This window comes from Salvelinus sp. IW2-2015, linkage group LG4q.1:29, assembly GCF_002910315.2.
Source record: "Salvelinus sp. IW2-2015 linkage group LG4q.1:29, ASM291031v2, whole genome shotgun sequence".
Classification (NCBI taxonomy): domain Eukaryota; kingdom Metazoa; phylum Chordata; class Actinopteri; order Salmoniformes; family Salmonidae; genus Salvelinus; species Salvelinus sp. IW2-2015.
In genome coordinates this window covers 72,014,712-72,039,051 of record NC_036842.1, presented here as the reverse complement: position 1 = coordinate 72,039,051, position 24,340 = coordinate 72,014,712, and the positions used below count along the sequence as shown (strand labels likewise).

The 24,340-nt window shown below is 42.3% G+C and overlaps 1 protein-coding gene across 1 annotated transcript in view; it reads left to right on the top strand.

Annotated features, from left to right (window-relative positions):
* Positions 1-24,340, top strand: part of LOC111960994 (inositol 1,4,5-trisphosphate-gated calcium channel ITPR2-like) — a 162,637-nt gene that overhangs the window by 20,040 nt on the left and 118,257 nt on the right. The window contains exons 2-17 of the mRNA XM_070443090.1: positions 9,463-9,533; positions 9,977-10,095; positions 10,769-10,855; positions 11,368-11,526; positions 14,184-14,282; positions 15,439-15,522; positions 15,832-15,978; positions 16,390-16,485; positions 18,142-18,195; positions 20,219-20,370; positions 20,736-20,835; positions 21,045-21,205; positions 21,685-21,826; positions 22,409-22,567; positions 23,286-23,458; positions 23,996-24,115. Of these exons, the coding sequence (XP_070299191.1) occupies positions 9,463-9,533; positions 9,977-10,095; positions 10,769-10,855; positions 11,368-11,526; positions 14,184-14,282; positions 15,439-15,522; positions 15,832-15,978; positions 16,390-16,485; positions 18,142-18,195; positions 20,219-20,370; positions 20,736-20,835; positions 21,045-21,205; positions 21,685-21,826; positions 22,409-22,567; positions 23,286-23,458; positions 23,996-24,115 (1,923 nt within the window). The remainder of the gene's footprint in view (positions 1-9,462; positions 9,534-9,976; positions 10,096-10,768; positions 10,856-11,367; positions 11,527-14,183; positions 14,283-15,438; positions 15,523-15,831; positions 15,979-16,389; positions 16,486-18,141; positions 18,196-20,218; positions 20,371-20,735; positions 20,836-21,044; positions 21,206-21,684; positions 21,827-22,408; positions 22,568-23,285; positions 23,459-23,995; positions 24,116-24,340) is intronic.

Sequence of the window (24,340 nt, the reverse complement as noted above, 5' to 3'; positions counted from 1 at the left end):
TTCATAGAGTTACCAGCCTCAGAAATTGCAGCCCAAATAAAATGCTTCAGAGTTCAACAGACACTCTCAACATCAACTGTTCAGAGGAGACTGCGTGAATCAGGCCTTCATGGTCGAATTGCTGCAAAAGTTCATTAGAGTTACCAGCCTCAGAAATTGCAGCCCAAATAAATGCTTCAGAGTTCAACAGACACATCTCAACATCAACTGTTCAGAGGAGACTGCGTGAATCAGGCCTTCATGGTCGAATTGCTGCAACGAAACCACTACTAAAGGACACCAATAATAAGAATAGACTTGCTCGGTCCAAGAAACACAAACAATGGACATTAGACCGGTGGAAATCTGTCRTTTTGATCTGATGAGTCCAAATTTTTGGTTCCACCGCCGTGTCTTTGTGAGATGCAGAGTAGGTCAACGGATGATCTTTGCATGTGTAGTTCCCACCGTGAAGCATGAAGGAGGAGGTGTGGGGGTGCTTTGCTATTGATGCTGTCAGGGATTTATGTAGAATTGATGGATTCTATTAAAATGTAACATGTTTCAAGTTAAACTGTAGTTTGTATCCTGTTTAGTGAATGATTACTGTGAGTATTAATGGAGTTTAGGCCATGAAACTGTGTGTATGCTTATTTAGAAAGGTTGACCTAATCAGATAAGAGGAGAGCAGGGTCAGTCCCAGAACAGAAGATGGACGTGGTGTGATTCTGACATGTGGCTAAACAAAGAGAGAACCATGGACGTTCCACAGGGGAAATAAGGGAACCTCATTGGGATCATAKAATGTATATTTGGGGAGGTGATGCCTACAAGAGAAGAGTATACAATGTGTTGTGAGCTTTCTAAATGTATGCACTCAGCTGTTTGTGTCCTTGGTATTAAACACTTAACTTTTCTTGAGTGTTTGGCCTCAATTCCTTATTGCAAAGAGGTTGTAATAGCATTTTTCTTTCTAACAGAATTCAAGAATTCAGAATTGAATATATTTAGATTTTTAACACTTTCTGGTTACTACTTGATTKCATATGTGTTATTTCATTGTTTTGATGTCTTCACTATTATTCTACAATGTAGAAAATAGTCAAAATAAAGAAACTCTTGAATGAGTAGGTGTGTCCACACTTTTGACTGGTACTGTGTGTGTGTGTGTGTGTGTGTGTGTGTGTGTGTGTGTGTGTATGTGTATATATATTATACTTTAAAAAAATGCAATAAATAAATAAAGCATTCAAGCTCCATTGGTGACATTAAGGAGCTGTGGTGTGTGGTGCTTACCCAACCTTCTCTCCATTGGTGACATTAAGGTAGCTGTGGTGTGTGTGCTTACCCAACCTTCTCTCCATTGGTGACATTAAGGTAAGCGTGGTGTGTGTGCTTACCCAACCTTCTCTCCATTGGTGACATTAAGGTAGCTGTGGTGTGTGTGCTTACCCAACCTTCTCTCCATTGACTTGATCAAATTGAAGCATGTCCTTATGGCAGTTCTGCTTTAGATTTAAAAACTTCTCTTTTATGTAAAGCTAACATTCTACTATTAAACAATGAGTGTACAAAACATTAAGGACACCTGCTCTTCCCATGACAAACTGACCAGGTGAAAGCTATAATTCCTTATTGATGTCACTTGTTATATAAACTTCAATCAGTATAGATGAAGGGGATGAGACYGGCTTAATAATCCTTCTTTAACTTATGGGTGTCATTCAGAGATTGAATTGGCAAGACAAAAGATTTAAGTGCCTTTGAACGGGGTATAGTAGTAGGCAATGTTCCCTCTAAGGTGCACGCATGCGCAGGCTCGCACTGAAACTGCCGTACAGCTCCCCTGGACTGCTGGGCAGAGCACAGAACTATCAGCACATMGAGAGAAGCACGAAATTGAACTTCACTCAACTTTCTAGAGTTTTCACTGTTAACACTCAACGTTTCCCTTTACTGGGGCAATTGTGATCAAATCAATGCCATATTAGCCACTTTCAGTGCAACATACTGAAACAAAACTAACTAGAGATTTTTTTGTAGAGTAGGATTCTATTGCATTGGAGTAGGATTTTATTGCTCAAGACTCAGCCCGTACTCTACACAGACCTGTGCGGCATAACCAATCAGAACTACAGTAGGCCTATATGCAAATGGACATTGCCGTATATGGATCTGTGCAATTTACTGTGTTTACAGCTGTGGCTGAGCATAATGTGCTTGTTTTGAGATCAAAGCAAGAGCTGCATYTAGCCATTTGTGCACATTTTGTTCGTATCCTTTGCTAGTTAGTGAGTTATTAGCCCAGTTATAGATAATTTGCAATCAGCAATACAGGTGTGGTTGCTTCCTACAAGAGCACAAAACGTGTACATTCTAGACATCTTTGAAAAGCAAGTCAGGTAAAGAGCTTTTTTTTTTGTCTTAAAGTGTCAGTGTTGTATTTTGAGGCAGGCTTGAATAAGCTAAGTAGCCAATAGGCAGAGGGTAGCTTAATTTGTCTGATTCTCTGTAATAGTGGTATGGTAATAATAATACATTTTATTTTGTAAAGTGGTTTCTTGCATCAAACAACACCATTTGTTTCAGTCACCTTCTTGTCTGTGGATAAACAGGTTAATGTCAAGCCCTGCATGTTTTCTTTAGAGGTCTCATGGAATGTAGGCCTACATTTGAACACAGCACATTGGCTGCTATTGTAGGCTGAATGATAGAACAGCTATTTCCATGTTATAATGTTATGGGATYCATTTTCTCGATTGTGTTTGATGGTAGGCCACTCTGGTAGGCCTGCATTATGATCATTTAATAGCCTCAGTAGCCTGCTTGGCCATTGTTAAAACTAACTTTAAAGCAGGTACAGCCTCAGTGTTCACAGTAAACGCGTGCTGGAAATTGCACAGAATGTTCAAGTTTGCGCTCAGCAGACCTGAAATTTGCTCGGTGCCACAATTTTTCTTTTAGAGGGAACATTGGTAGTAGATACCAGGCTGTGAAGGCTTCTGAGGGGAGGATGGCTCATAATAATGCCTGGAATGGAGCAACTGGAATGGCATCAATCCATTTGTATGATGTTTTTGAAACTATTCCGCTCCAGCCATTACCACGAGCCCATCCTCCCAATTAAGGTGCCACTAACCTCCTGTGGTGCCAGGTGCACAGTTTGTGTCAAGAACTGCAACACTGCTGGGTTTTTCACGCTCAACGGTTTCCCATGTGTTCAAGAATGGTCCACCACCCAAAGGGCATCCAGCTAACTTGACACAACTGTGGGAAGCATTGGAATCAACATGGGCCAGCATCCCTGTGGAACTGTTTTGACACCTTGTAGAGTCCATGCCTCAACAAATTGAGGCTGTTTTGAGGGCAAAAGGGAGGGGGGGTGCAACTCAATATTAGGAAGGTGTTCTTAATATTTGGTATACTCTGAGTATTCTGTATCATGCTTCATCTGAGCAGTTTGTTGGCCATTCTACTGTATTCTTCTATCAGAAGATCTGTGTGGTCACACGTTTATTTTGGACACCACGGCCTGGGGTCTTTTGCCTTGCCATAATGTAATGGAGATATATAATGCATTTGGAAAGTATTCAGACCCCTTGACTTTTTWGTTTTTTTCCCCTCATCAATCTCCACACAATACCCCATAATGACAAAGCAAAAACAGGTTAATAGATTTTTCTGCAAATTTTATAAACTGAAATATCACATTTACATAAGTACTCAGACCCTTTACTCAGTACTTTGTTGAAGCACATTTGGCAGAGATTACAGCCTCAAGTCTTCTTGGGTATGACGCTACAAGCTTGACTCACCTGTATTTGGGGAGTTTCTCCCATTCTTCTCTGCAGATCTTCTCAAACCTTGCGTGGTTTGTTGGGGAGCGTCACTACACAGTTATTTTCAGGTCTCTCCAGAGATGTTCGATTGGGTTCTAGTCCGGGCTCTGGCTGGGCCACTCAAGGACATTCAGAGACTGAAAAAAATTCCCACAGCATGATGCCGCCACCCATGCTTCACTGTCGGGATGGTGCCAGGTTTCCTCCAGATGTGATGCTTGGCGTTCAGGCCAAAGAGTTCAATCTTGATTTCATCAGACCAGAGAATCTTATGTCTCATGGTCTGAGTGTCTTTAGGTGCCTTTTGGCAAAATCCAAGCGGSCTGTCATGTGCCTTTTACTGAGGAATGGCTTCCATCTGGCCAGTCTACCATAAAGGCCTGATTGGTGGAGTGCTGCAGAGATGTGGAAGGTTCTCCCATCTCCACAGAGGAACTCTAGAACTCTGTCAGAGTGACCATCGTGTTCTTGGTCACCTCCCTGACCAAGGACCTTCTCCCCTGATTGCTCAGTTTGGCCGGCTGGCCAGCTCTAGGAAGAGTCTTGGTGATTCCAAACTTCTTCCATTTAAGAATGATGGAGGCCACTGTGTTCTTGGGGACCTTCAATGCTGCAGACATTTTTTGGTACCCTTCCCCAAATCTGTGCCTCGACACAATCCTGTCTCGGAGCTCTACGGACAATTCCTTCGACCTCATGGCTTGGTTTTTGCTCTGACATGCACTGTCAACTGTGGGACCTTACGTAGACAGGTGCGTGCCTTTCCAAATCTTGTCAAATCAATTGACRACCRRAGGTGGATTCCAATCAAGTTGTTGAAACATCTCAAGGATGATCAATGGAGACAGGATGCACCTCAGCTCAGTTTCAAGTCTCATAGCAAAGGGTCTGAATACTTATGTAGATAAGGTATTTTTTGCAAAAAATTCTAAAAGTCTGTTTTCGCTTTGTTGTTATGGGATATTGTGTGTAGATTGAGGATTTTTTATTTTATTTAATCCATTTTTGAATAAGGCTGTAGCATAACAAAATGTGGAAAGTCAAGCGGTCTGAATACATTCCGAATGCACTGTAATTAGCTTGCCCGTATTCTGTTGGCCGGATGTACCGCTGTTTCATCTTCAACTTTTAGTTCCAGGACCAGGGTCATATTAATTAAGTCATGCAATGGGAAGCATTTAAAATTAGTGTTTGTTATTGTACACGTAGTCCCTCCCTGTTTAGGTCAGTTTTCTTCTATTTGATTCCTAATGAATAGGGCCCTAGCTCTTTGAACTGAGCAGAGTCATGTGCCTATTCATTAGGGCACACTGTAGCAAAGCCTTTTGCAATGGAAAAAATGTAAATTTGTGTTTCGTATTGGACGAGCTTCAGGCAGTCCCTCCTTGTTGTTCACTTTTTATTTRGTTTGGTGCCTAATGAATGCGGGCCATTTGTTACTCATTTGTTAGCTAGAGTAATGAGTAGTATGTATCCTGTTTTGTTGTGTAGCACTTGATTTGAAATCCTATTGGACCCTATTGTCTCTAGTTTAGATGGGACTTTGATATGGGAGCTGAGGAATAGGACATATGCACAACCACAGCCAGACAGTTGGGACTGAATGATCAACAGCTATGGCAGCAAAAGAAAATACCCGGCTGACTCACTGTAGTTGGACTGCCAGCTTTGTCTAAACTAGAGGGACTGTGCCTTGCATTTTCCCCTTAGTAGGGTAGATGAATGTGTACTTCTGTGTATTCCAGTGAAGACTTGTTTATGATGAATGTGATTATGACAGGCTAGTGCATGAAGATGCCAGGGGCCTGTTCAGGAGGGTGCAGATTGTTCAGATGGAAATAGATTGCGTAGAACAATCCTGTCATTGTCTGTCTAATCATTGTAAGCTCTATGCTATCTGCATTGCAACGTTCTGAATGTTCCACATCACTGAATACACCCCTACTGTTTGAGTCAGAGGCTGAGCTTAGCTCTATGGATGTGTTTAAAATCTGGAGGCAGATGAGGATATGAATATCACAGAAGAAGAGCGATACAAAAGTTAGTGTGCTAGAAGTAATGTGTGGAAACGAGAACACCCCATGCTTTTGCTAGGTGACTAAGCTATTTGTAAATCTTGTTCAGTTGTAAGTCAAGCGCATGGAACTGCATTGGATACAATAATCTGCTGGTTATTTCTTTAGCAATGCAGACTAGCAGAGAACAAACACACCAAGGATGAAACCGACCACAAGGATAAGCTCCAGTCAACACAATAAGAGGATGCCTCACACTGGGCTTCCTTCCCCATACCGGGTGGAACTTTACACATTGTCACAGACTGGCATCAGCTATCCTGGTCCTAGCCTGGTCCCAGATCTGTTTGTGCTGTCATGCCAAATCCTATGTTCATTGGTGTGTCAATGACCACCATAGGAGTTAGCAAGAAAGGATAAACAGATCTGGGACCAGGCTAGCATAAACTGAAATTTGATGATATAATATATACTTGTTTCACATGATGCAGCCAGGTCACATACAAGTTAGAAGTGAAGAATAGAGTCACATTCTCTGCCAAGTGCCAACAGAATCCTTTTGAGTTTATAGTTTTTCAAAGCTTCTGTGAGAATGTGGTAACACTGACATATTATATCACGCTGCGTTGGTGTGTTAGTTCAGTGTGGATGGACAGTATGTTGTGTGAAGTTCACCAGTTCACCGTTTTATTGTAGCTGTAAAACTTTAAGCGAAACAATTGCTGTTGCAGGCTGGTTGACTATACAATGACATTGACGATAAAATCCAGGCATGCAGTGTGGAGACAAGGTGGTTAGATGTCAACGTATCAGCATTTAGGACTAATCAGCCACACACAGAAGCCAAGAGCATTTCCTCTGGCCCCACCAAGCCCTTTACAGAATTCACTGTTTCCATTTCAACTAGACCAGGGCCTATATRCACTAAGGGCAATTCCACGGAAACTAGAGGTCGACCGATTTATGATTTTTCAACGCCGATACCGATTATTGGAGGGCCAAAAAAGCTGATACCGATTAATCGGACGATTTAAAAAAATAAAAAAATAAAAAATAAAATAAAAAACAATTTTATTTATTTGTAATAATGACAATTACAACAATACTGAATGAACACTTATTTTTAACTTAATATAATACATCAAAATCAATTTAACCTCAAATAAATAATGAAACATGTTCAATTTGGTTTAAATAATGCAAAAACAAAGTGTTGGAGAAGAAAGTAAAAGTGCAATATGTGCTATGTAAAAAAGCTAACGTTTAAGTTCCTTGCTCAGAACATGAGAACATATGAAAGCTGGTGGTTCCTTTTAACATGAGTCTTCAATATTCCCAGGTAAGAAGTTTTAGGTTGTAGTTATTATAGGAATTATAGGACTATTTCTCTCTATACGATTTGTATTTCATATACCTTTGACTATTGGATGTTCTTATAGGCACTTTAATGCCAGAGTAACAGTATAGCTTCCGTCCCTCTCCTCGCTCCTACCTGGGCTCGAACCAGGAACACATCGACAACAGCCACCCTCGAAGCAGCGTTACCCATGCAGAGCAAGGGGGACTACTCCAAGTCTCAGAGCGAGTGACGTTTGAAACGCTATTAGCGCGCACCCCGCTAACTAGCTAGCCATTTCACATCGGTTACACCAGCCTAATCTCGGGAGTTGATAGGCTTGAAGTCATAAACAGAGCTGCTGGCAAAACGCACGAAAGTGCTGTTTGAATGAATGCTTACGAGCCTGCTGGTGCCTACCATCGCTCAGTCAGACTGCTCTATCAAATCATAGACTTAATTATAACATAATAACACACAGAAATACGAGCCTTAGGTCATTAATATGGTCGAATCCGGAAACTATCATCTCGAAAACAAAACGTTTATTCTTTCAGTGAAATACGGAACCGTTCCGTATTTTATCTAACGGGTGGCATCCATACGTCTAAATATTCCTGTTACATTGCACAACCTTCAATGTTATGTCATAATTACGTAAAATTCTGGCAAATTAGTAAGCAATGAGCCAGGCGGCCCAAACTGTTGCATATACCCTGACTGCGTGCAATGAACGCAAGAGAAGTGACACAATTTCACCTGGTTAATATTGCCTGCTAACCTGAATTTCTTTTAGCTAAATATACAGGTTTAAAAATATATACTTCTGTGTATTGATTTTAAGAAAGGCATTGATGTTTATGGTTAGGTACACGTTGGAGCAACGACAGTCCTTTTTTGCGAATGCGCACCGCATCGATTTATATGATTGATTGTTTTTTATAAGATAAGTTTAATGCTAGCTAGCAACTTACCGTGGCTTCTTACTGCATTCGCGTAACAGGCAGGCTCCTCGTGAGGCAGGTGGTTAGAGCGTTGGACTAGTTAACTGTAAGGTTGCAAGATTGAATCCCTMAGCTGACAAGGTAAAAATCTGTCATTCTGCCCCTGAACAAGGCAGTTAACCCACCGTTCCTAGGCCATCATTGAAAATAAGAATGTGTTCTTAACTGACTTGCCTAGTTAAATAAAGGTGTCAAAATCGACGTCCAAAAATACCGATTTCCAATTGTTATGAAAACTTGAAATCGGCCCTAATTAATCGGCCATTCCGATGAATCGGTCGACCTCTAACGGAAACAGAATGAGATTTTTCACTTTAAAATGTGTGTCAAACAAAAACCAATGATTGCAAACTTAAACAAATCATACGACTCTATGCACAAGGACTACTTTTAACAATTTCCACAGAAAATTTCACATTGTTTTACTTGAACAGTGCAGATGCAAATGCATTTTTGTAAAATGTTCATTGGAAATTGTAAAGTCGACCTTGTGCATAGAATTGTATGGTTTGTTTGACTTTGCAATAATTGGTTTGTTTGGCACATATTATAAAGTGAAATATCTGAGTTTAGAGCATCATTCTGTTGCTGTGGAATTGCCCCAAAGAATCTCAGTATTAGCGCTGATATTAGTTTAGTTTTATAGATAATAATACGGTTACATGGATAGGTGTCAACCTGATACAAGATCACTACACATACTCTGAAAAGCAATTTTAATACTGGCCCTGTTATCATTGTAAAACAAACAGTAAACACTAACCATCACAATCAGCGATTATATCTACACCCTAATGAAATCTGGCAATGCTCTGAATTCAACATGACATCCAATGAGGATGATCACATACAATGCTTGCCGATCTGATTTCTTCCTTCTTACATGCTATTTTGATAGTCTGGTTCTAGACTAGGTTGAAGATGACCAGGTTAGGACAAGCTAATCATTACATTATGAAGCTTGTGAAAATAAAAACCGCATGGAACCAGCGCCGTTGCTAACTAGCATCGCTGGTCCCATTCTTAGAATTATTCCTCATTTATGCAAAGAGTTATATGATATTGTAATCCTCTTGTCTTCAACCTGGGTGCTAGACATCATCAACAACCCTGTCTGCCATGGAGTACCACTGTCTATTCTGGGAGAGGAAGGTGTATTGGATCATAGGAAACTGCAGAACATGCCTGTCATGGAGTTTAATTAATAGTAGGAAAGATGTGTGTTATGTTCTCTCCCATATGAACTGTATAAATGGTGTYTATATGATATTGGGATGTTTTCTCCCCAGGCTTGTTGATGACAGGTGTGTGGTGCAGCCCGATGCAGGAGACCTGGCCAATCCGCCCAAAAAGTTCAGAGGTGAGTGGGAGGAGTCTGACCAGCTGCACAATCACATAGGTCACCTAGACTCAAGTGACAGTTAAAGTGACACGCTGCCATTCAAATGAGTATGTATTAGTAAGCCTTTTGTGAATTAACACTCGCACTTCACTTTTCTTTCCCCCTTACTAGTTCTGGCTTTGCTGATAGCGACTTTATTGAGGAAAATGTACTTACTAGGACTGAGCTATATGATTGCCTCACCTAGCTGTTGTAAGATTAATAGACTAACTGTAAGTCACTCTGCATAGGATCGTCTGCTAAATTACTAATATATAAAAAAGTTATGTTTGTTTGATTCATGTATGTATTCCGCTCACTCTCTAACACTCCTCCCTCCCTGTTTCTATTTCTTTATCTTTCTAAATTTTTTCCTCCGCATTTATTTCTTCCTCTCCATATCTCTCTGTCTCTCTCTCCAGACTGCCTGTTCAAGGTGTGTCCGATGAACAGGTACTCTGCTCAGAAGCAGTTCTGGAAGGCCAAACAGGGCAAACAAGGCAACAACAACACACAAGAAGACCTATTCAAGAAGTTACAGGTCTGTCTGAAAGTCCTAGTCTTCTTCATTCACAGTCCTGGGCAAGGCAACCACAGGTTGTGCAGGATTTTGATCCATCCTAGCACTAACACAAACGATTCACTGAATCGGGCTTAATTATTACTATAGTTAATTAGTCAAATCAAGTATTAGTGCAGGGCTGGAACAACAATCTGCACGCCCTGTAGGTCCCCAGGACCTGGACTGAAAAGCACTGCTTTAAAGGGCCAATGTTTCGGTAAAAAGCWGAGGGATGGGGCTGGAGATGTGTAACCACTCTCAAATTCATAGACAGAGGTATGGATGCAAGGACTGAACCTACATGATATCACCATGATAATTTAACCATGTTTTGAGGCTWTACAGTGCTTGTTTACATTTACTTTGTACAACAAACTTATATTTTGTGTTCTGATTGGGTACGTCAGTTAAACTGTGGCATTGAGGCATTTATAAGTTTCAGATTCAATGGGTACACCCAAAAATGGATGTAGAAACTGCTGATTGCCCCTTTTTTAAGTCAACCAAGATAAGTTTGAGCAAGCCGAGGCACAGAATCACTTATCTTGATCACATAAGTAGTCATTTGAAATGCAAGGTGTTTAGATCAGTGACTCTGCACAATATGACTGCAATGTAATCAGTCCCAAACATGTTTTTGTTCATGTCCCAGCATGCAGCAGAACTGGAACAGAAGCAGAATGAGACGGAGAATAAGAAGCTGCTGGGAGAGGTGGTAAAGTACAGTAACGTCATCCAGGTAAAAGCCAACTACAGACAACTCCTTCTTCTTATCAGAGGCTATATCTCTGTTTGCGTTGTGCCATGAACCTTGTGTTTGTTTTCACTTGGTCACCAAGGCTGCCTTTCTGTTTGTAGTCTGGCCTCTAGTGCCTCACATTGCCATTGAGGCAATTTGTCAGCCTAAATGATGAATGGCACAGAGTAATTTAAGCTTGAATCATTTTCAATATTCAATTTAGTGCAGGTTTGTTCTAAGGTCAATTCCAAATAAAGTAAATTCTGAGCTCATAACGAATTGGTCTGATGATTTTGAATTGGTGAAATGAAATGATGAACTTGCCCTACGTCTTACTTTAATAAAAAAAAGAGTACCAATTTATTTCGGTAACTGTTTCCTAGCAATAAAGAAATGTGATTGGTTAAGATTGTAGTTAGGTGTTGGGGTGGGATTCGAACTATGGACCTTGTGTAAGATGTGTCCTTGTGAATCGGCCCCATTTATTTCCCCCCCATTTATTTCCCCCTCAGCTTCTGCATATAAAGAGTAACAAGTACTTGACGGTGAATAAGCGTCTGCCAGCGCTGCTGGAGAAGAACGCCATGCGTGTGTCTCTGGACCCAGCCGGCAATGAGGGCTCCTGGTTCTACATCCAGCCCTTCTGGAAACTCCGCAGCGAGGGGGATAACGTAGGTACCCCTGTTTAGTGCTGATCTTGGTTCAAGGCCCCCCTGTCTATATAATCCTATGAATTATTATCTGAATGGCAAAACTGATCCTAGATCAGCACTTTTACTGAGCTGCTTTATGAAAAGGGGCCCTGACCTGACTCGCTACAGATCAGTGCTTTGAATGTACCCTGTAAATAGGGCCAGGAGTTTTCCCCGAAACCAAACCTCATGATGAACCTCAGTATTGTTAATAATTATTTAAAGTTTTTAGGGGCCGTCTTAGTATTGAACATTTCCTATTTTATTTAGATTGGTATTATGTTCAAGTAATGTCTAATCCTTCTGAAATAACTTGATTGGTTTTCTCCTTTCCTTTTGCTTTAGCATCCTATGGTGGAAGGTATTCTTCTTGTTTGTAGTGCATGGTGTGTGTGTTAGGCCATGAGATTTGCTGTGAAAGCATGTTAGCACTAGCCTTGCATGTAGTCATTGAGCATTGAAAAACATGAGTACATTTCCACTAGTCTTCTACAATTTGCAATTTTTTCCCTTAAAGGGCCATTCCATCACTTTTCAACCTCATATTTATAATCTCCGGTACCAAACCAGTGTCTACATATGTGAAAACGGCACTTTTCTWTGATCTGTGGTTAAAAAGATGACATCACAGAGTGATTTTTCTAAACCTGCAACYAGTTTCTAGCCCAAGGGAGGGTATTTTCTTGCTCCCCACGTCACCGGGAATATCATAGTGTTTTTTTATGTTAAGTTTTGTCATCATGTAGAACTTTTTTATTTTTTTCTACAAAACTTAGAAATGTGCAGTTTTCCATGACCCTCTTATTGTGCTGGAGATAATGAAAATTAGGTTGAAAAGTGGGGGAGTTGCCCTTTAACTATTATTGACTAACATTATCTGGAAGTTTTAGTTTACAGCAATGCTATAGATAGATTGATACACTACATGACCAAAAGTATGTGGACACCTGCTCGTAGAACATATCATTCCAAATTCATGGGCATTATTATGGAGTTGGTCCCCCCTTTGCTGCTATAACAGCCTCCACTCTTCTAGGAAGGCTTTCCARTAGATGTTGGAACATTGCTGCAGGGACTTGCTTCCATTCAGCCACAAGAGCATTAGTGAGGTCAGGCACTGATGTTGGGTGATTAGGCCTGGCTCGTAGTCGGCATTCCAATTCATCCCAATGAATGGGAGTTGAGGTCAGGGCTCTGTACAGGTCAGTCTAGTTCTTCCTCACCGATCTCGTCAAACCATTTCTGTATGGACCTCACTTTGTGCATAGGGCCATTGTCATGCTGAAACAGGAAAGGGCCTTCCCCAACCTGTTGCCACGAAGTTGGAGGAACAGAATCATCTAGAATGTCATTGTATGCTGCAGTGTTAAGATATCCCTTCACTGGAACTAATGGGCCTAGTCCGAACCATGAAAAACAGCCCCAGACCATTATTCTCCCTCCACCAAACTTTACAGTTGACGCTATGCATTTGGGCAGGTAGCGTTCTCCTGGCGTCCTCCAAACCCAGATTTGTCTGTCAGACTGGCAGATGGTGAAACATGATTCATCACTCCAGAGAACGCGTTTCCACTGCTCCAGAGTCCAATGGCAGCAAGCTTTACACCACTCCAGCTGATACTTGGCATTGCGCATGGTGATCTTAGGCTTGTGTGCGGATGCTCGGCCATGGAAACCCATTTAATTAAGCTCCAGAGGAACAGTTATTATGCTGACATTGCTTCAAGAGGCAGTTTGGAACTCGGTAGTGAGTGTTGCAACCAAGGGCAGGCCATTTTTATGCGCTGTGTGCTTCATCACTGGGCGGTCCCGTTCTGTAAGCTTGTGTGGCCTACAACTTTTCGGRCGAGCCGTTGTTGTCCCTAGACGTTTCCACTTCACAACAACAGCACTTACATTTGACCGGGGCAGCTCTAGCAGGGCAGAAATGTGATAAACTGACTTGTTTGAGCTCTTCAATAAGGCCATTCTACTGCCAATGTTTGTCTGTGGAGATTGCATGGCTGTGCTAAATTTGTATACAGCTGTCAGCAACGGGTGTGGTTGAAATAGCCGAATCCACAAATTTGAAGGGGTGTCAACATACTTTTGTATGTAAAGTGTAGATAGGTGCTACGTCATTATTGGAAAGGGTGCCTTTAAGTACAATTCTTCTCCTTTTTTGTCAATTTACATTCTGTTTATTGCGATATGTGTTTTGAATGTAGAGTACAGTTTGAATGGAGATGTTTGAGACTTTGGTGCACACAGGACAGTACACTGCATTCAGAGTTTCACGCTACCACACACATGGCTGTATGAGTGAATGAATGTCTATACACTATAAATCCCCTACATGCTTCACTTCCTTAGTTTGACCATGGTTTGTGATCATCTACTATTGAAAATGATACACAGAATAAMCCCACTCACTCTATTTGCATTGTTGTGGGGAATGCTTATCTCTAGATGGATAGTTGCCCTTTGCATGGGACAAGTTGTGACTGTGGACCTTTGCTGTTTGAAGTGTACCCATACCCATTGTCCTGTGATAGGTCCCATAAGCATCTGCCTCATTTGTATCTCTTTTCTACTCTCACTCTACTCTACTTGTAATCATGTGTGCTAGTGTCTGACCTGCTGTGGTTGGTCCCTAGGTGGTGGTGGGAGACAAGGTGGTCCTGATGCCCGTGAACGCAGGGCAGCCTCTCCACGCCAGCAACATTGAGCTGCTAGACAACCCCGGCTGCAAGGAGGTAAGATCCATGAAACAATTTGATTAGAGCTACAGTATAGCACTTACGATATAAAAATGTATTGTATGCAACAATTCCTCCATTGTCGCATTTTTTAAATGTTTAATTATTTTATAAAATGTATCCCTTCCTCCCCAATTTCGTGGTATCCAATTGGTAGTTAGTCTTGTCTCATCGCTGCAACTCCCGTACGMACTTGYGAGAGGCGAAGGTCGCGAGCCGTTCATCCTCCGAAACTCAACCAATCCGCACTGCGTTTGACACAATGCCCACTTAACCCAGAAGCCAGCTGCACCAATGTGTCGGAGGAAACACAGAACAAATGGCGACCGTGTCAGCGTGCACTGCGCCCGGCCCACCATAGGAGTTGCTAGTGCGCGATGGGACAAGGACATCCCTGCCGGCCAAACCCTCCCCTAACCCGGACGACGCTGTGCGCCGTCCCATTGGTCTCCCGGTCGCGGCCGGCTGTGACAGAGCCTGGACTCAAACCCAGAAACTCTAGTGGCACAGCTAGCATTGCGATGCAGTGCCMTAGACCACTGCGCCACTCGGAAGGCCCCATAGTCGCATTTTGAAGACTCCCAAAAAGCTGTTGGTCAGCACATTTGTCTATTTAAGTGCATAGGACTCATGAGATGCGAGTGGCAGTGGTTCGAATCCAGGCATGTTTTTGTTTTCGATCCTTATCCTAACCCTTACCTACTTGCTAGTATGCCTTAATCTACTGTAAACTTACCCTAACCACTCGCTAGCATGCCATAGCCTAACCTTATCCTAACCCTTAACGTTTAACCATAACAACTTGCTAACGCACCCATATCATAACATGCGTTTGGAAACCTACCAGGTTGCAGTAAGTATTGAGAACCTTAAGAATCTTGTCTAGTGGTAGCGCGGCAGACTACAGTCCATACATACCCGCTGGCGACGGGGTTACAAATGCCACCTCTGACCCTACTCTGTCTCTCTATCGGTCTCCCTCTCTACCTTCCGACTATCGCTGTCCATAAAAATAGTCCCTTCATGGTTGCAGAACTGGCATTGTTGCAGGAATGGTAAACCAGCAGCTATCTTAGGCTCTGAAAAGACGTGTATAATTCAGGTCTAGTCATGACAGTCCGTTGGTCTTCTCTGCTCCTCTCCTTTTCTGTAGGTGAACGCTGTGAACTGCAACACCAGCTGGAAGGTCACTCTGTTCATGAAGTTCAGTGACTACAGAGAGGACGTCCTCAAAGGAGTCAGTGTTTTTATCTTACCTCTTCTACATGCTGTCCGCCTAATGTCCTTCAGTGCAGACAGGGTTGTATGCAAATGTTGTTGATGGGGGGGGCTCTCCGTCTTAGGTGAAAGAATTAATGCTTTCACATCCACACTTTAAAGTACCATTTTTTTTATGCTTTACAAAATTGTTATTATGGCATCATGATTATAATAATTAAATTATATGAATGTATGCTCAGTTGATAACTCAAAATAAATACTTTAAAGTAACACTTGATTTGTTTCTTAGCCCAAACAGCTAAACCATGTTGTTGTCGTCTCTCAGGGTGATGTGGTGCGCCTGTTCCACGCTGAACAAGAGAAGTTCTTGACATGTGACGAATACAGGAATCAGCAGCACATCTTCCTCAGGACCACCCTGAGACAGTCTGCCACCTCTGCCACCAGCTCCAAAGCACTCTGGGAAATAGAGGTACCTACTGCACTATTTGCCTACTGCAATGGTTCCGTCCCAATTCTKCCAGTGTTCACCTGTGCACTCCAACCCACACATGTATTGGTGTGGGTTAGTTTCCACCATATTTCTTACACCAGTCCTTTGCCTTTAATTTGAAAAAGTCAAGTGAAGAAGTGTATACTTAGAACAGAGAATTGGGACAGAGCTAGAAGCACTTTCTCTGCTCAGATTTTAGCTCCTGATTTTGTAGAACGAGTGGAAAAACCTGTTCTGATTAGGAAATTCCCCAGAGGGAGATTAAACAAGTGTGTTCCTCGTAAACAAATACATTACCTCATACTATGATGTTATTAATGGCGCTGAGTGATGTTGAGGACTCTTTCTTCGTTGATCAGTGTGTTTTAAATGTGTTTCTCTCTATGGCAGGTTGTGCACTACGACCCCTGCAGAGGAGGTGCCGGCCAGTGGAACAGCCTGTTTCGCTTCAAACACCTGGCCACTGGAAACTACCTGGCTGCAGAGGTAGGCTGTTACTTTCTCCCCTCTTCTCTCTCTTTGACTGTGTCAAACTGTTATCGTGGTTATCGGTTGTCTTTTCATTGTGTTTTGACMCTGCTGCTCAATTTGAATACCGTTCATTTAAATACTCTATCCATGAATGACTAATCTTGTACAGTAATACAGGATGTTGTTCAATTTCATTGCTTTTTTTCATTTCCAAAAACCCACAATATAATACATTCCATGTAAGATAATACTTATCTTATCACATGATGGAACATTTTTTACTAAAATGTGCAATTACCAATGCTACCAACTCATGTTTGAGTGTTTTCTGACTTGACTGATTGCCAATGTGTGGGTGTTTTCCACTCCGGTTAACATCCTGTCACTGTTGGTTAATCCCTACTTTACATAAAACTGAGAGAAATGCCAACAGACCACAATGCAGCTTTCTGTGTAGACTACTGTCTCTGTGTTGTCTCTTATGTCAGTCCTCTCTCTGTGGTCAGGCTGTAAGGGTGCTGGGTCCCGTGTGGCTCAGTTGGTAGAGCATGGCGCTTGCAACGCCAGGGTTGTGGGTTCATTCCCCACGGGGGGACCAGGATGAATATGTATGAACTTTCCAATTTGTAAGTCGCTCTGGATAAGAGCGTCTGCTAAATGACTTAAATGTAAATGCTGGTCTAGAATCAGGTCTTCCCTGTCCATATAATCCTATTAATTATGATCTAAAAGTTAACACTGATCCTCTATCAGCAATCCGCTCTGAGATTCTTTGAATACTGTGTGCTTTAGCTAACCCTACTGATTACTTATGTATGGCATGAAAACTATAGTCCGAGGAGTTGGGATTTGGCTTGGCCTCTAGCTACAGACTGTTTCTGCGCATTATACATCTACGATCAGGCTTGTAGTGAGCAGATGTTGATGTTCCAGACATGCTGCAGATGGCAGTGTTCCCATTTTTATGGCCTAGTGATGGGTGTTCCGAGTCTTTATGGTGAACCGGATAGTTTGGCTACGTTCACCTAAAATGAGCCGTTAATTTGGTTCCTAAACGGCTCATTGTTCAGTAGTGCTTAGAAAAAAACTGATAAATTTCACATTTCCTACCATTATGTCAGAATGTGAAATGTGAGTTCAAATACATTTTACCCTACGAAATTAGAATACTGCGAAATCCCTGCAAAATTGAGCGTGAACTATATTGTGGCTCTCTCCCCACTACCTATTGTTCCTGCAGTGAAAAATTACCATCTCAGAGAATGTTTTTATCACTTATCTATAATCGTTGAGCTCAAAAGCAGGATGCCAATCAAGGAGCGAAATGAACAGCTCTTTCACAGATGCGATTCGGTTCCGTAAGTTCATAAAAAATATRTGTTCAAAAAGAGCTATTCGTTCACAAACGACCCATCACCATTGTGACCCTCTCTCTCTAATCTCCTTCATTGTGCTGTACAGGTGCAGCACTGCAAGGAGAATTTCCCAAAGGAGATAATAAAGTTAATCATATCTGTCAACTTAATCACAATCAACAAACGGTTCATCTTGAATAGTTTCTCAGACAATATTGGGAAGAGTGTGGGGTCTGAATAGTTGGCTGTGAGGAAAATGTTACCGTTGATGAAGAAAGTGATTGACTGACTAACTGACTTTCTTTTCTTTCTATAGATTAACCCTGATTTCCGGGATGAAAGTGTGGATTCTAAAGCAGAGGTGAATCAGGTTAGTGAAACACTGGTTTTCATATTCCTGTCTGATGGACCTTAGTCTGGACCTCATTTCCACTCATTTCAACCACATGGTATATCTATGAGTATTCTGGTATGTGTGGTGTTTAACAATGCATGACCATGGTCTCTTAGATGAGATTTTACTAACAGTACTGCATAAAGGGTAGATCAAAAGCTTAGGGAGCTGTGCATCCTCTGTGTTTCTGCTAAGAGAGCAACTTTGTGGGTGTGTTTCTATGCATTGATAGAGGGAGTGTACCTGTCAAACCCTGGGCCTCCTGCTGGGCCCTCTGTTCTCCCACACCACCGCAAACTCCTATTATGCAATACCTTTTCCTCTCTTACACTCACTAGCAAGAACAGACTCATCCGCTCACATGCAAACTCTCTTTCTTTCCTTCTTTCCTCTCTCTCTTTTTATCTTTCTCTCTCTCACACATACACACGCACACATACTCACAACATACACAACCAGGGGTTGGAACCAAAATTATTTTCCAATCGTTTTGTTCTGAACAGAACCACTTTTTTGTTTTGTTCCGTTCTACAGTTCCGAGCAGAAAAAAAATATTGGTTTATCATTCCTTTTTTAACCTTTTTTTTGCTCATTAAATTACTTCACCAATCAGTGTGGATAGAGCAGGCAAGCTAGTTGTTTACATGCGTGATGGACAGACAAGTGTAGCCCATGGCACAAGATGCTACTGAAATTTTGCAGGTGGTGAGAGAGCCAGAGAGGGTTGAAGAGGAGGCTTGAAGCGCTGGCCATCTTATGACATGCATTATATGATTATGTCCACAGAATTATACCTAGGAGGAGTGGCTTCTATGGAGGAACTTTTACATTTCCTTTGAGCTAGCTAGCTATTTTTGTAGTTAATAAGTGAAACTTGATAACTAGGCCTATAGTATCCTTAACTAGCATTGAAGAAATGTATCCATTCTTCTCTATCTAATAAAAAATATTCTCCCTATCTTCTGAATTACACTTGTAACTTCAGTACAGTAGCCTATGGTAACGTCAGTACAGTAGCCTATGGTAACGTCAGTACAGTAGCCTATGGTAACGTCAGTACAGTAGCCTATGGTAACGTCAGTACAGTAGCCTATGGTAACGTCAGTACAGTAGCCTATGGTAACGTCAGTACAGTAGCCTATGGTTCGAAGGGGGGAAGGGGCAGGTTGCCTAAACATGCGCACACACACTGGAAAAGATCTTTAAAGATCTTTAACTTGCAGGCAGACACTGGAATATGTTTCTGAGTGACAGAGTGAGGACTTTGCATAAGCGCTTTGTTGTTATTTTTGTGGGACTAGAAAATGATACCTGGAACGTTATTAACCAGTACCCACGCTTTTAAAATAATGGATCTGTTCTGGTATAGTATGGATCACTTTAATTCCAGGTTCCATTTCGGTTCCTTAAAAATGTCATTATTTTCCGGTTTTCTGTTTTTTCCAAGCCCTGTACACAATGTAGACAATGTACAAACTCTATTTCAATACAGATTTTCCTCCTCTTGCCGACCTTCTGCATTGGTATTCTGCCTCCGCTCACACAACAACACAAACTCGTCTCAGACACTCAGTGGGCCCCTTATATAACGTCTCAGTGTGGGGGTGCTCTTTGAGAGAGCGAGATAGAGGAGGGGAGACAGACGTGCTGTCTGCTCTGCTGTTATGTACTGCTGGATGGTGTGAGTCACCCAGAGGAGAGGAGGTGATAAGGCACAGGGGTGGCTCAGAGGAGCTCTTTCCCATTGACATGCATAGAGCACTGCAGCGGTTAACCCTCCCAGGACTGGCCTATTATCTGTCTGCAGCATCCACACAGTGCAATCCCAACCTCATCCACTATCTCACTGTAATAACGTAAGCTGCCATGTTATTATATATATATTTTTTTACAGCGCTTTGAATCTGTGGCACAGGTTTATTGATATTAGCATTGAGAATGCTTTAGTTGCAAGAACTTTGGTATCCATCTTTGTGTGTCTGTCTGTGTCTGTCTGCAGACGGAGACAGATACAGCGTACTCCAAGAGGAAGCGTCAGGCTGCAGAGAAGATAGCCTGCACCCTGGTGTCTGTGCCCCATGGCAACGACATCGCCTCTTTGTTTGAGCTGGACGCCACCACGCTGCAGATGGCTGACTGTCTGGTGCCCAGGTCAGAGAATGGCCCCTAAAAGACATTTTAAAATATCTAAAACACTGCATACATTTAAAGGACTCTTGGAAGAGATCTCGAATACATCCTAAGAAACAATATACACACTCAAAACTAGTGCAAAGAGGTGGGTTAGAACTAGGTTGAATATTTTCCTATTGAAAACTACAACTCCATCCAGCGTCCCACAGTTCGTTCTTGATTTGATGTTTCTCGTGCTTGATAGGATTTCTCTTTAGAGAAACGGAGCATTGAGCTCACAAAAAAAAAAACTAAATTAAATTCAAGTAATTGAACCGACGAAATGTCAGTTAATCGCTCAGCACTACTCGAAACACACTTCAACACACTGTGCCTTCCCTCAGGAACTCGTACGTACGGCTGAGACACCTATGTACCAACACCTGGGTGAGCAGCACCAACTTCCCCATCGACGCTGAGGAGGAGCGCCCCGTCATGCTCAAGGTCCAATACTACACCCCTGCTGTTTAAGTTCCACTTACAATGTTGTGCTTATCACAATGTAGTCTACTTTTTTCCCCAAAACCTTTCAACATTGTAAGTTACTATTAGACATAGGTTTGATTCTGGTGTTTGGAGGGATTGTTGTTGAGTCTATAGGCCTACAGTACACATGAATCATTAATTTCATACTGAATTCCCTCTACCCACAGATTGGCACGTGCCCTACGAAGGAGGACAAGGAGGCATTTGCTATTGTCTCTGTACCCCTGTTTGAGGTCCGAGACCTGGACTTTGCCAACGATGCCAACAAGGTCCTAGAGTCGACTGTGAAGAAGCTGCAGTATGGCAACATTGCTCAGAACGAGAGGAGGTACAGCACAGTCCTGCTTATACAGCCAAGACATCCTGGCTGTGTCTGGAAATGTTGCTTGCCAGAAAATCCTTGCTTCCTCCTTACTTGTTTTTTAAATTCCTTGCTCCTCTCCCAAAGTGCATTTGAGGAGGTGGTCGAGGGAGCCAAATGGAGGAAACAAGGACAGAGAAAGCAAGGATTTGACGGCCAGTAACATTGTTTGACAGTGCAGTGCAATTGAAAAGCTCCTGAGTAGAATACAACGTGATAGTCCGTATCGGAGCTACAGTATGTCCCCTAGTGACACAGCCAACAGYGTTACACTGTTTATTTGGTGCAATATTATGTAATTCAATCTGTTTTCAATTAGTCTTTTTATTGCATGTATTAATTTCCTAATTCTCTGTGGAATCTCTATGTCCGCAATAACTCTCTCTCAGACAGATAATGTGTTCTGTGTAATTAACTAATGTTCTTTTGTGGCCCGTGTTTCCCAGGTTTGTGACCAAGCTGTTGGAGGACCTGATCTTCTTTGTGTGCGAGGTCCCCAATAACGGTCAGGACGTGCTGTCTGTGGTCATCTCCAACCCCAACAGGGAAAGGCAGAAACTAATGAGGGAACAGAACATTCTAGCCCAGGTCAGCTCACTCATACACACACTCTCCCAGAATATCACCTAAAGGAGTGTCCTCTAGCTTTGGTCTTGAGTCTGATTCTGCTTTGGCCGGTTCCTGTGCTGTCTGTCATTGTCATAACAAATATATTGGGTAATGATGACAAAGAAGCTTTTTGTATCTTACAGACACTGTTAGATTGAGCTACAAGTGTGCAGATTTATTTTGACTTCATAGACGTATTGGCTAACGCAGAAGCAGACTGGCACCCAAGCTAGAAGGTGAATTCCACTGTCTCCTTCCAATGGCCATTACACTGTGACTTATTAGAGTGCAGAAAGCAGGCTCCCTCTGATCACAGTAATTGAAGGGATTAATAATTCAAGTAAATTCTGCCTAAGGCTGTGCTAATAGCATTTACATTTACATTTAAGTCATTTAGCAGACGCTCTTATCCAGAGCGACTTACATTGTTAGTGGTAGTGATGCTGGCAGTGGTAATTACTGTGATTAGGGATGATACGGACAACAAAAGAATCAGAATCATCAACAAGTAATTTTGTCTGTCTCTGATCTCTTCTCTCTTCTGCTGTCTGCCTTCTCCAGATTTTTGGTATTCTGAAGGCTCCATTCACGGACCAGGGGGAGGGTCCCATGCTGAAGCTGGAGGACTTGGGGGACCAGCGCTACGCTCCCTTTAAGTACATGCTGCAGCTGTGCTACCGGGTGCTGCGCCACTCCCAACAGGACTACCGCAAGAACCAGGCTAGTAGCACTGTAGCTTTGTCCAACTCGCAACCCTGACTCTATCTTGGTCAATAAGATCAATAACTGTATGTTATATAATTAAGCAATTCGGCCGGAGGGGTGTGGTACATGGCCAATATACCACAGCTAAGGGCTGTGTCCAGGCACTCCGCGATGCGTCGTGCKTAAGAACAGCCTTTAGCCGTGGTATACTGGCTATATACCATAACCCCCCCGAGGTGCCTTATTGCTATTATAAACTGGTTACCAACATCATTAGAGCAGCAAAAATAAATATTTTGTCATACTCGTGGTATACGGTCTGATATACCACGACTGTCAGCCAATCAGCATTCAGGGCTCGAACCACCCAGTTTATAATATAAGCTTATATGTAGGCAGTCGTGTTTGTGAATGATGAAGATCCATTGTATGCTGGTTGAAGTATCTCAAGCAGAAACTCTTAATCAGCCAACCCATCACAACAGGGTCATGTTCATTAGAGCACACAGTAGTTCAACCTTTTTTTGTATTGTTGGTAAAGTAAGCATTTCAAGGTCAAGTCTACACCTTTTGTATTCAGTACATGTGACAAAAATTGTATCTGATTTTGATTGATTTGAAAACAAATTGCAACGGTGCGAGTGTTTCTTATTGGACAAGTTCATATACACAACCCAGATGTATTCCTATAATGGTATCCATTTCGACTAACTGGTCTCATTCTGCCCTCCAGGAGTACATAGCCAAGAAGTTCTCCATCATGCAGTCTCAGATCGGTTATGAGATCCTGGCGGAGGACACAATTACAGCTCTGCTCCACAACAACCGCAAGCTGCTGGAGAAACACATCACAGCCAAGGAGATCGAGACCTTCGTCAAACTGCTGCGACGCAACCGAGAGCCCAGGTCAGGACAGAGCAGAGCAGGGAGGAGGAATGAATACTATACCTAACACACATTATAAACTGGATGTTTCAAGCCCTGAATGCTGATTGGCTGAAAGCCGTGGTATATCAGACCGTATATCACGGGTATGACAAAATATATATTTGTACTGTTCAAATTATGTTGGTAACCAGTTTATAATAGCAATAAGGCACCTCGGGGTATATGGCCAATATACCACAGCTAAGGGCTGTATCCAGGCACTCTGCTTTACGTTGTGCTAAGAACAGTCCTTACCCGTGATATATTGGCCATATACCATGCACCCTTGGGCCTTATTGCTTAATTATAACATGCATATGACACACCCACACACATTTGATCCTCAAATAGATATGCACACTGGGGCTATAAAGCACAATGTGCCACACAAACAAAAAACCTATGTATATTTGTGTTGCCTATGATTGTTAGGTATTGGCAAGCCACTCTACTGGGTTCAACGTCTTTGAGCAGATTTAGTCCAATACGTTTGGTTGTCCTCTTCTGTCCAATCAGGTTCCTGGACTATCTGTCAGACCTGTGTGTGTCCAATAAGACGGCCATTCCAGTGACACAGGAGCTCATCTGTAAATTCATGCTGAACTCCGCCAATGCTGACATCCTCATCCAGACAAAGTGAGTCTCACGCACATATTAACACACACACACGCCTGTGCGCTCTACCTAACACTGGTGGCCAGGTTTTCAGATTGGGGACTGATGTTTGACCTGGCTGTGCTATACACTAGAAGTTCACAATCACATAAGCTGCTACATCTGTGTAAAAAGGCACAGCATGGGTGAATGTCATTAAGCTGGTGTATGCAGATGTGCAAAGAGAAGTAGCAGATCTTGTCTGTG